The sequence below is a fragment of the Asparagus officinalis genome, chromosome 1 (assembly GCF_001876935.1).
Source record: "Asparagus officinalis chromosome 1, Aspof.V1, whole genome shotgun sequence".
Classification (NCBI taxonomy): Eukaryota; Viridiplantae; Streptophyta; class Magnoliopsida; order Asparagales; family Asparagaceae; genus Asparagus; species Asparagus officinalis.
Genome location: NC_033794.1, coordinates 68745936 through 68758297, shown reverse-complemented (window position 1 = coordinate 68758297; position 12362 = coordinate 68745936). Strand labels below are relative to the sequence as shown.

The following is a 12362-nucleotide window of genomic DNA, read 5'->3' as shown; positions in this document are numbered from 1 at the left end:
CGGATCGACTCTCTTTCCTTCACATCGTCTGGCAAGATTCCATGCAAGACGTAGTCGATGATGGGGAAACGCCAATCTCGTGGTTCGAATTCGGCTTGAGTAACGTGCACCTCTTGGACCTCTTCTTCCTTAGCCTCTTCATCGTAGAGCGGCACTAGGAGTTGGTGAGTTCTTACCGTAACAAACTGCTCTGTCTCGGGAGGTTGTGCCAGAGACACGGCCAATGCTGCCAACGCGTCTGCATAAGTATTCTGTAGCCGTGGAATATGTTCGATAAAGAATCCTTCGAATGATTCTGCCATCTCCACTGCCATCTTATGGTATGGTATCAAATCTTGACTTCGGACCTCGTACTCTCCCTGGACTTGTTTAACTATCAGTTGAGAATCGCCGAAGGCTTCGAGATACTCCACCCCCAGTTCTTTAGCAAAACTGAGTCCTATGATCAAGGCATTATACTCTGCTACATTATTCGAGCATGGCTCGGTCAGCGAGTAAGCTCGAGGCATCACGTGCTTTCCTGGGGAGACTAAGACAACTCCAACTCCGGAAGAAATCTTAGAACTTCCAGGAACACTTGCTACGTTAGTCGCTCGGGAAGCGCCATCGAAGTACAAACGCCATACTTGCTGGTGCGAAGTTGCGTTGACTTCGTGGGTTTCATCGGGTAGGTCGTCGTATACCTCGGCGGTGTCCGTAGTTGGATTGTTTGCCAGGAGATCACCGATGGCCTGTCCTTTTACTGACTTTTGTTGTTTAAAGTGCAAGTCGTATTGGGACAAGAGTAAGGCCCATTTTGCTAATCGCCAGCTCATGGAAGCCGGTTGAGTCATGAATACTCGAACCGGATTAACTTTAGAGATGACATAAATGGTCTGTCCAACCAGATAATGCCGTATCTTCTGAATAGCAAACACCAAAGCGAGGCATTCTCTTTCAATCATAGGATATCGAGATTCAGCGCCTACCATGGTTCGGCTCAAATAATAAACAGCCTGCTCGTGACCGTTATCGTCATCTTGTGCAAGCAATGCACTTAATGAGTGGCTCGTCGCTTTGACATAAATCAAGAACGGTTTGCCCGATTTCGGTGCGACGAGTACAGGAGGTTTCGAGAGATATTCTTTAATACTCTCGAATGCCTTCTGACAAGCTTCATCCCATACAAATGACACGCACTTCTTTGTGAGCTTGGAGAATGGTTGGCATTTTCCTGAGAGGTTCGAGATGAACCGGCGGATGTAAGCCAACCGTCCTTGCAATCCTCTAAGTTCCTTGAGGTTTCTCGGAGGCTGCAATTCATTAATCGCCTTTACCTTATCAGGGTCAATGTGAATACCTTTGGTAGTGACGACAAGTCCCAGGAATTTACCACTAGACATTCCGAGGAAAGACTTGGTAGGATTCATCTTCAATTGATGGGCTCGCATCAAGTCGAACATGGTCTTCAAGTCCTTAATGTGATCTTTCTTATCACGACTTTTCACGACCAGATCATCTACGTAGCATTCGACAGTCTTTCGGAGATGCTCCTGAAAGATCTTTGACATGGCTCGCTGATATGTAGCACCTGCATTCTTTAAGCCGAAGGGCATAACTGTGTAGCAGAAGACGCCGAGGGGTGTCCTAAATGCGGTATGCTTTTCATCATCCGGATGTATCTTTATTTGGTTATAACCAAAGAAACCATCCATGAAAGACATCCTCTCGAACCCACACGTATTGTCGATGATGACATCCGTGATGGGAAGGGGAAAATCATCTTTTGGGCAAGCAGCATTGAGGTCCCGAAAGTCGATACAAATCCTGACCTTCCCGTTCTTCTTAAGGACTGGGACAATATTGGCGAGCCATTCCGGATGTTGCTCTTCCCGAACAAAGCCCGAGTCGATAAGCTTCTTAACTTCGGTCTCAATTGCTTCCATCATTTGCAGACGAAACCGTCTTTGTTGTTGTTTGACAGGTTTAACATCCATCTTGATATTGAGACGATGCACTGCTACGTTTGGATCGAGCCCTGGCATATCTTCATAATTCCAGGCGAACATATCGATGTACTCCCTGATAAGAGAGATCAACTCTTCCTTCTCTTCGGGCGGGAGGCTATCGCTAATGAATATAGGCTTCGGATTATCTTCGCTGCCCATATTTACCTGGAGTACTTGATCTTCGGTAGGAGGTTCTCTTTGTTCGAACCTATCGCCATACTGCATGTTTAGGTGATGGAGGTTCTCTTTGTTCGAACCTATCGCCATACTGCATGTTTAGGTGATGGACCCAAGGATCTTCCCATGTCGGCATCTGATCATCTTCCTCTATTGTAGTAGGATCGACCGTAACCATGTTCGACATTAACTTTTTGAACATTTCACCAAGGCTAGCGTCGGAATCCCAAGCCGAAGAGTCAGAAGAGTATCCTTTTCTAGCGTCATACCTGAATAAGTGAGGAGCAGGTTTATCATCATCATCTTCCTCTTCTAAGAAGTGATCGGGTATTGGAGCTTCTTTTCCTTTGCCGTAGACGACTTCTTTTCCACCCCCTATTCCCGCGGGGATGACAAGTGTTGCTCCGCATGGATCTTGTACCTGCTTTTTCGTCATACAGAATGATTGAAGAGGCATATACAAATCAGGGTTATCATAAAGCTTTTTAGTGACATTATCAAGACACATCGAGTACTCTAAATCATCGTTTATTGATAGTTCTTCGGCAAGTTGCCAATTACAACTATTTTCCGATGATTTATCATCGTCAAGATTGATTACAATGGGTACAATGTCATTAAGTACAAAACCACCATCATAATCAAACCCAGTTTCGGTGTCAGCTTCATCTCCGCTGTCCGTTCCTTGGGCCGGTGATTCAGTATCGGATTCAGCGCCGTATAGAAGGGAATCGGTGAAATAATTCTCCAATCCCTTAAACGGTTGCTTATCCGCGACCACCGTCTTGACTTCATTATTTGAGTCCACATACTTGAGGCATTGATGCAGAGTTGACGGGACTATAAGGTTACCGTGGATCCAAGGTCGACCCAACAGTAAGTTATAGGACGTTTCTGCATCAATCACATAGCATGTAACTTCTGATTTTAAATCCCCGATCTGACATTTGATTCGAATCTTCCCCAAGGGCCTAGACCCGCTGGTGTTGAATCCGTAAATTGTAGTGCCGGTGGAAGCTAGTTTGCTAGTCGGGATTCCGAGATGATGCATCAATCGGAATGGCATGATGCTAACAGCAGAACCCGGATCAACTTGGATCCGGTTGACCATGCTGGAGCCAATGTGCCCTGTGAAATACAAGGGCCGATCATGCTTTGAGTTCTTCGTCTGCATGTCTTCTTTGGTAAAAGAGATGCATGGAAAATAATGCGCTGCGAGATTGCAGTGTTGAGCTGACGGCTCTGGTCCTTCAGGAGATGGCTTGATTTGAGTTAAGAAAGCTTCAGAATCGCTCAATGCCTCTTGCAATGCTTTCCTTGTATCCTTGGAAAGACGTAACAGCTCGTACAGGGTTATCCTAGTCGGGATATTGGCTAACTATGCCATGATGTCAAAATGTGGCGGAGAGCTTGCATTTCCCGGTTTGTCTCTCCCAATCGGATGATTGAATCGAGACTGCCTCGGGTTTTGGGCTTCTTGACGTAAAGGCTCTTTTCCCTTTTCCTTCTGCTGGACTTTCTCTGTAGCTATAGGCGTTGGGGGAATTGCTGCAATCCCTAGTTCCGCCAATGTCTTGGAAGGAGCGGTTTTGGTACCCAATTGCTCGGAAGCATCCGGGTACTTATAGTGATACTCATTCCCACTTCGGGTTGCGAAGGCCTCCTGTTCATGCTCGGAAGCATCCGGGTACTTATAGTGATACTCATTCCCACTTCGGGTTGCGAAGGCCTCCTGTTCACCGTCAGAAAGCGGGAAGGCGGGAATTCTGTCGTCATCTTCTCCTGGAATAGCAGAAGCTCCATGACAGGATTTACCTTTTCCTTTTGACCTCCTCTTAGAGGAGGCTCCAGTCCATTGTTCGTCTTCGATCAATACCTTTTCCTTTTGACCTCCTCTTAGAGGAGGCTCCAGTCCATTGTTCGTCTTCGATCAAGTCTGGATGAACCCAAAGAATCTGAGGCTCCAGTCCATTGTTCGTCTTCGATCAAGTCTGGATGAACCCAAAGAATCTCACCATTCGGGGTTGTGTGTGGCACAAGTCCTTTCTGGCGCTGCTTGTGAGGATCATCGTTCACTGTCTTCACTGCTGCGTTTATTATTAGTTCATGCTAGAACCAGTTTAAGGGAACAGAACCGAAGCTAATGGATACTGCATTCGCACCCACTTTCTTCTCCTACGGCTGTTTCATTGTGATGACCCCGACATCGATTAGAGCTTGGATCTTGTCCTTAAGGGCATAGCACACCTTGGTAGGATGGTGCACCGCTCTATGAAATGCGCAGTACTTTGGATTATTGACTCTCTTGGCGTCTTCTTGATCCTGGATCGGAGGCAATTTGATCTTATTATTCTCAATGAGGTACTTGAAGATACCGGGAACTTCGTCCTCTCTGAACGAATAGACTTTTGGGAACTTCGGCTCCGAGGCCTTTGGCTTCTGGGGCTGCTGTTGCCATCTTGATTGTTGAGGCGCCTTTTGCTGCTGTTGCGGTTACGCTTGCACCTCGAACGTTTGATTTGCGTCCACGGCGTTCGCATGCGCTTTTCCTTTACCCCTAGGGACAAAGTTTGGTTGCGGAGCGTTATTTGCTATTTGGCCCCTTTCCGCCTTCTTCCTCTTAAGGAATCGTTCGGCTCTTTCTCCTCGCACATTCAGATCCTTCCAGGTCTTTGGCGGCGCCATTCCCATAGCTTCGAGGATGTCCAAGGACAGATTGTTGTGACAGGTCTCGAGGATGAAATCCTCGCTGACCGGATCCCTACAATTCATTGCTTTATTCCGGAACCTCTTCACAAAGTTCTCGACTGTCTCACCATTCTTCTGTTTCTCCTCAAACAGAGTGCTGATTGAGACCTCGGTGTCGTCGTCGAAGAAGTTCGTCAGAAACATGTCCTCCATGTCGTCCCAACTGCTGATGCTCCCCGGCTTGAGGCGACGATACCAATCGAAGGCCGCTCCGCGAAGAGTGCCAACGAATGACCGTACCATCAAGGGTTCATTGCCGGAGATTATTCCTAAGTGAGACTTGAAATATATTAAATGTTGGGTAGGGGAACCCTTTCCATCAAAAGGCGTAAAGTTGATTAAATTAAACTTTACCGGATATGGAATTGATTCCCACTCCCTTGGATATGGACATGGTATACCGGACCTTTTTACCTCTTGAGCGTTCATCAACGCGTTGATTTTGCTCTCCAAGTCCTTCATCTTCTTGTCTTCACTCATTTCTATCTTTGAGTGGCTTTGGGGAGAGGTAACGTGGTCCTCTTTTGCATTATCATCTACAGGACCACCTCCATTGTCGTTGTTGACAGGGGGAATAGTTATGTTGACATTATTCCCTTCCCGTTCATTCTCATCTTGATTCTGAGGATTGTGTCGAGTGAGTTCTCCTTGATGAGTTGTAAGAGCCACGATTTGCTGGCCATGCATCTCTCTCATCTGTTGCACGGCCATCTCCATCTCGAATTTGAAAGCTTCCTTCTGCTTAGCCAGGGCATCTTCAAGCATCTTGGTTATTTGTTCCGCGCTGATCATGAGCACCTCACGGGGTTGTCCCTCGCTGGATACCGTGTTGTCCGATGCAATCGCAGAGCAGGCATCTGATCCTTCATCTTCTGACGGTGATCTCGTCCGGACCCTACCATAAGTCCCTCGCATAATGGTTCCAGACTACCGACGAGTTAAATACCAGGGTACTAGCGGAATTGACTCGGGATTATCCCCTGTCGATGCCCCTTTGCCGGTCATATTCGTTGTGACCTTTGGAAATTCCCCATCTTCGACTATCCTTCTTCTTCGTCGGAAACGCCTAGGCTTGGATTCAGGCGTTGCGGTGGAAATTCTCTCGAACACCGAAACTCTCCTTGGGGCTTTAGAACAACAGCATTCCGACAATACCGCCTTAATTATGGTGGCACACGGATAGTGAGACTCCGTGTCTCGAGCATTTCGCTTCCAAGACTTACCCGCACCCCCAGCTCTATAGTACAACTCATCAGCTTGATAACTGGAGCAACCCATAGAGTGTTGGCACGACTTCCCAGGTATAACACTATCATCATCAGACGAATGTGCTTCCTTCTGGGGATATGACGCTTTATTAGCATTCTCAAAAGTCGCTCGTTCAAGTCTACGCTTTTGTGAGCGTAAAAACTTAACGGTCTCTTGAACTTCGACACGCAACCCGATGCGGTCGGCAATAGGGGTTTTCCCTTTGTTATTTTCCTTGGGGGGATTAGAACAACCCAAAGTCGGGTTTATCATTTGGGGACCTTTCAACGGACCTAATCGCTCTTTGATAGGTACTTTACCTCGATTCCCCGGTAAGGGACCGAGGCGACCTTTCAAAGGGACCCTGGATGTTGAAGGATCTGTGTTCTTACCTGACTCCACCGGAGGTGCGGGGGCAAGGGGAACGGGACCTGGATTTGATGAAGGTTGGGCAGCAACATCTTCAGCTCTTGTCTTAGGCGCTGGCTTTGTCTTTAGCACCCATACCTGCTTGAGCTTTGACGGGTTCTTAACCGCCTCTTCTTTCTGCATCTCCTCCGCTTTTTGTAGGAGAGCTCGGGCATGCGCGAGCAATGCACGGCGCTTCTTGATTCGCTCTTCGAGGGTTGAGCGAGTCCTCGTGACACGAACCCAATCGTTCGTTTCTGCCTTGGGAGAGGAGTTGCTTACGTACAGTTGTTGCTCTTGGCGCTGCCTGGATTTGAGATCTTCATTGTAGCGGATCCCGTCCATCGGCTCCAAATCCTTGGCCATCTGACGAGCAAGGCGTTGACGCCGTCTTTGGCGCGTCCTCTTTGACACAGCTGGAGCATCTTCAGTAGCCATCTTCTTGGCGGAGGAGAAGCCCAGATCTGCGATCTCGACCACGTTGGACGACGCGGGGACGTCACGTGGTGCGAGTGCAGCGACGGCAAGGGGCTCTTGGGTCTTTGAGCCGAGGATCCCACGAACGTTTCTGGAGGAGGATGCCTTCCTGCGCCTGTTCGGAGAGGCGGATCTGGAGGAGGAGGAAGAGAGGTACTCTTCGAACTTTTGCTGATCGAACTCGTATTCGATCTCTTCATTTTTATAAGACCTCCTCGTGCAACAAAACAAAGATTACAACTTTATCGAAAATAAACACGAGATCCCGTTTTGGTGCGGTCTCGTTTTGCGTGGGTCTTTGGCCTGTGACGGGGACGTTGATATCCGTGGACCACCGGGCACTCAAATCTGCTCCGAAAGAATCGGACAGAGCTTCGTTGATCCGCGTGAGATCTAGAAGCCTGAAGCGTCTATCTCGGCTAAAACGAGATATCAGCTCTTCTTAGTGATTACCGGCGAAGGGTAATACTAAGGAAAGGGGGGAATGGGTGATGAAGACTCTGATGAAGACCTCTCCTCCTCAGTTGAAGCGCTCGACCACTCTTTGCTGCAGCAGGGCTTCGCCTTTCTCCCCAAAATCCAGATCTACAAAAATGAGGTAAGGGGGTGGCTATTTATAGGCCATGGGGAGCACCTAGGGTGCCTAGACACCCTAGGGTGCCTAGACACCCTAGGGTGTCTCAAGAAATCCGAGACACCCCTAGGGTGTCTCGGAATTTCCGAGACACCCTTGGGGTGTCTCGGAATTTCCGAGACACCCCTGGGGTGTCTCGGAATTTCTGAGACACCCCTGGGGGTGTTTTGGAACTCCTGAGACGTCCGTAGGTGCATTCGATCGTTTTCGTCGTAGATCCTTCGTCCGAACTCGGATTTGACTGATTCCAAGTGCGTTGGATGCTTGACGAAGAGTTCGATCCGCTCTGGTGGTTGGATTGTCTGTAGAGTGATCGAGGCATGAAGGGCGTCGTCCTTTTTGTGAACACCGCCGGGTTCCCGATTGGTCCGGGTCTTCGTTGTTCCGAAATCCTATCAGCTCACGTAGCTCGTCGATTCACTTCAGTCGTTCGTCGACGTCAATTAGACTCTTGTGGATCGGATAGTGACGTTCATCGTCGCTCTTTAACACTGAACCGTTCGTGGAGACCTATAGGCAATTTTCGATGCCTACATGAATATAGCATAATAAGTGGTAAAATATATATATAAACTCCATCCATGAAAAGGCGGGTAACATACTAATACGGGCAAGGATTTTCAAAATTTCTCTCTCCGCTATGATCTTCATAAATTATAGTGAGTTGAGCATTAAAAGCACGAGAAACAATTCTTGACGCTCACTTTCTTCTTCTTTTGTATACATGTTTGTCTGAATGATGTTGACTATCGGTTTGAATGGTGTTTTATCTATGAAAATAATGTATATGAGGTGGGGCTCTTTTTTCATAAATGAGATATCAAGCCATAATAATGATATCAAGCCATAATAATTATGTAGTGAGGTTCATCTTACTAGATACATTAACCTGTGTGAACCTCACAACTCTATCTCTTAGTAGCTTATTTAGCAAATTGAGCCGCCATCTCATACCTATTATTCCCTTTTGAATCATATTAGTTGATGCTACTTTGCTATCATATCTATAGTTACTTTCAAACAAATTTAGTGTATGTTTTTTGATAACTCATCCAGAATAGAATCGAAGACCGTAGGAGCTATATTTGGATTTTCAGAAGTTCGGGTCACCAACAATGAGGAAAATAGTGTATTTATATTTTGAATTGCAAAATGACCTCCTCCCTCTCTTAAATTGAGGGATGATAAGTACTTATTTAGTAGTCACTCTTTAAAAAAATTCAGACCGGATAAAAAAGAAACATATGCTAATAAGGTGAGTCCAGACTATTTTAAATGACATCTTCACTATAAAAAACAAACAAACAAACACGGCCTAAAAAAAAAGTAAAGAATGATAAATCAGACTTAACACCAGATGATAAGATTTATTTGAAATATAACAGTTATATTTTCACACCTGCTATAGATATAGCAATTTCATTAGAGTATGCCAAATATGAATAATACATTGCATTATGTAAATTTTGTTAAATTTAAGTTAAAACCCAAAACCCATCTTTTTTTCTTTTTTTATTTACTAGCGTGCATCCAGTGCAAAGCACGACCACCTATTTTTTAAGCACTGCATTTTAAAACTTGCATCCCTTTAAATTTTAATACATTTGATTTAATTATTGCATGCTTAAAATTAGAAATCATATCTACTCCTCTATACTTAAAAGAAAGATCCAAGTTTTAATACATTTAATTTAAAAACCATATCCACTCCTCTATAATTAAAAAATGATCCAAATTTTTAAACATTTGATTTGCTTTACTACTTACGATACAGTAAATTACTGTAACATAAATAGTAACTTCAAGTATAGAGGAGCAGATTTGATTCAATCTTTAAGCTACAGCTAAATAATGTAGCATGTACAGTAACTTCGAATGAGGAGGACTAACTTTGCCTTGCCGTTTAAGCTATAGTATTTATTGTAGCATTAGTATAGCATGGACAATAATCCTTTCAATTCTTATAAGCATAGGCGTGTAGATTTATCCGCAAAGCCATCTTCTTCTTTATTGCGTGCTAATCATCAACTCAACTGATAAGCACATCGCCGGAACAAAATTCTTCATTATCCTCACTTCGCTGAAGTTTCCCTCTCCAAATATATAACCACCAAAAAATCAAACCCCAGAACTCCAAAATGAAAACACAGTAACCACCAAAAAAATCAAACCCCAGCGACTCCGAAATGAAAACACAGTCCCAAACCCCTTCCGCCCTCCTCCTCCTCCTCCTCTTTCTCCACCTCCTTCCCCTTCCCTCTCTCTCCACCACCTCCTTCCATTTCCGCCCCCAAGACAACTACCTCCTCAGCGGTGGGCCCCACCTCCCCTCTCCTCTCTCGAATCCAACGGCCCACATTACCGCACCAACTTCCCACCCAACGCCCCTCTCTCTTCTCTCTTCCCCTCTCTCCCGCGGTCGCGCACCTCCTCCGCTCCCCTCCGTCCTCCTCCTCGGACCGCCCGTCTCGCCTTATCGCCTCACTCTTGCCCCTCTGCACCGATTCCCTACCTCGGCGGAACTGCTGGAACCACCGCCAAGAATTCCTCTTCCCCAACCTCCGCCTCCCCTCCCTCCCCCTCTCGCTGTCCCCGCCCTCCTCGTATCCCCCGCTCGAGCTCTACTCCTTACGCCGACGGCCTCTTCCATCGCTGGTGGCGAGGCCCACGTCGCTGGAAGGTGGTCCACCGGTGTGAATGTCGGTCGGTCCCCGGCGGTGAGCGCCGGATAATGATACGCTGTGGAGACGTTGGAGGCTGGATGAAGGGGTATTATGTTGGGGGTGGGAGGGGAAGGGAGGCGAGGTTCTTGGGGAGGTTGAATTGGGCCGAGGGAGGTGCGACACCTGATACGGCGCCGGAGACTGTGTATGGGACATGCCGGGAGATGGGCATCAGAGGTAATTTTTTGCCGATCTAATCTCCTCCCCTTCTCTTTTTTTTTTTCTTCCCCTTTTAGGGCTGATTGCATAGGCATGATTGAACCTCTTGACGTCCAAATGGAGTTATGTCTGTACTATTTGTTCTAGTTATGTTCTTGTTACATGATTTCAATACGTTGCATAGAGATTCCCTTGTATTTCTGTGTTCTTCAGAGAGACCTCAGTTGTATTAGTGCTGATAATGGAAGATAACTCCGTGTGAGCCCAAAGAGTTTAAATCTTTTTTAAAAAAGTTTTTAGGGGTAGTAAATGGCTAACCCTTATAGTACATGGAATGTATCTGTAATTAACCCTTTTTGCCGATGTTTTGGTGGACTTGATTAGTCATTTCCTTTACCTTCTTCTCTAATAATTATTAGTATATATTTAAAAAAAATGCAGCCTTTTAGTCCTCTTTTTTGGTGTTCTACACTTAGTTTGTCACAATATCTATAAATTCCAGTAAATGGCCTCTCAAATTACCGTCCTCCAAAATTACTGCCAAGGGCAAACTTGGAAATCCCTGAAAAACCTATTTCGGTTTCGGGGTTGTGATTGTGGTCTTCATCTTATTGCATGTTCTCTCAACTGTAAGCAATCGGATGCTGTACAGAGAGTAGCTTCTCTCAAATGTAAGCGATGTCAAGCCATCTCCTCCTCTCTATTCCATAATCTCATTAGCTTTATTTAGTCAAGTTTTTACGGTACTTAGTAAACTGAAATGTGCATCAAATGAAATTGGGTATTTTAGAATCAAAGTTTATTCTGATATCTAAAGTTTGAATGAAAATAGAGATATGTAACATTGATGCAAGAAGCAGTTTCCATCATGAATACTTTTTAGAAAACCTTTTTTTTTATTTTTAAAATAATGGTAAATCAAACATAAAGTTTATGCGCTAAATTAATGAGTGATTTTGAATTAATGAGTTCTACATTGGAGATTCTTCTTATTAATCCATTACATGATATTTTCCATGGACATGTCTTTAGATTTCACAATAGGATTATCATTTAGTATTTCAATCATGAAATTGGTCAATGCGCTTTCTGTTTATCTACATGGATGGATTTTTCTATAAAGTTTTTTCTTTAAATTTTAGTATAAAATGCATGTAATTCATGATTTTTTAATCTAATGATATACAACTCTTTTTATACTATAGTTACTATTAATCTGTCTAAAGTAAGTTATGTAATTTGTACGGCATATGGAGCACACATACAAATTGGATTGACGAATATGACTATGAGAGAATAAATTATGTATAATCCATAAATCTGGCTTACCTTCGACCTGAATCACTTTTTACAATATTGTTTTATACACCTATTTATATTAACATAGGTGTTAAATAGTATTTTTTTTAATTTTGTACGAATATATACTATGTCAGGCATGCATCGTGTGCAGTCGAGTACTAGTTTTGTGTTAACGGAAGAATAATTGTTAATTTCTTTCTTTATTATTCTTAACTCGTAAAGAGTTGGACAAATAAATCCCTCATTCTGAGAGTTTTAACTATTGGCATTATGTGGAGAAGAGTTATCTTAATCAGTTTGTAATATTTGCGTGTGACAAGTTATGATGAGTTAACTCATTTAATTCCTTTGAAATTTTTTTATTTGACAATTTAAAATGGTGTTAGTTCTCCTTGGACTCTCACTTAACTCAAAATTTTGGTAATATAATAAAGCAAATGAGAAGTTAAGGACATCTAACTGGTGTTGTTTGGTGATTTAAAATAGGAACCAGGGGTT

General features: G+C 44.4%; 1 protein-coding gene across 1 annotated transcript in view; it reads left to right on the top strand.

Annotated features, from left to right (window-relative positions):
* LOC109825737 (probable receptor-like protein kinase At5g24010) overlaps positions 10476 to 12362 on the top strand; it is a 4776-nt gene continuing 2889 nt past the window's right edge. The window contains exon 1 of the mRNA XM_020392621.1: positions 10476 to 10580. Within this exon, the coding sequence (XP_020248210.1) occupies positions 10568 to 10580 (13 nt within the window). The 5' untranslated portion in view covers positions 10476 to 10567. The remainder of the gene's footprint in view (positions 10581 to 12362) is intronic.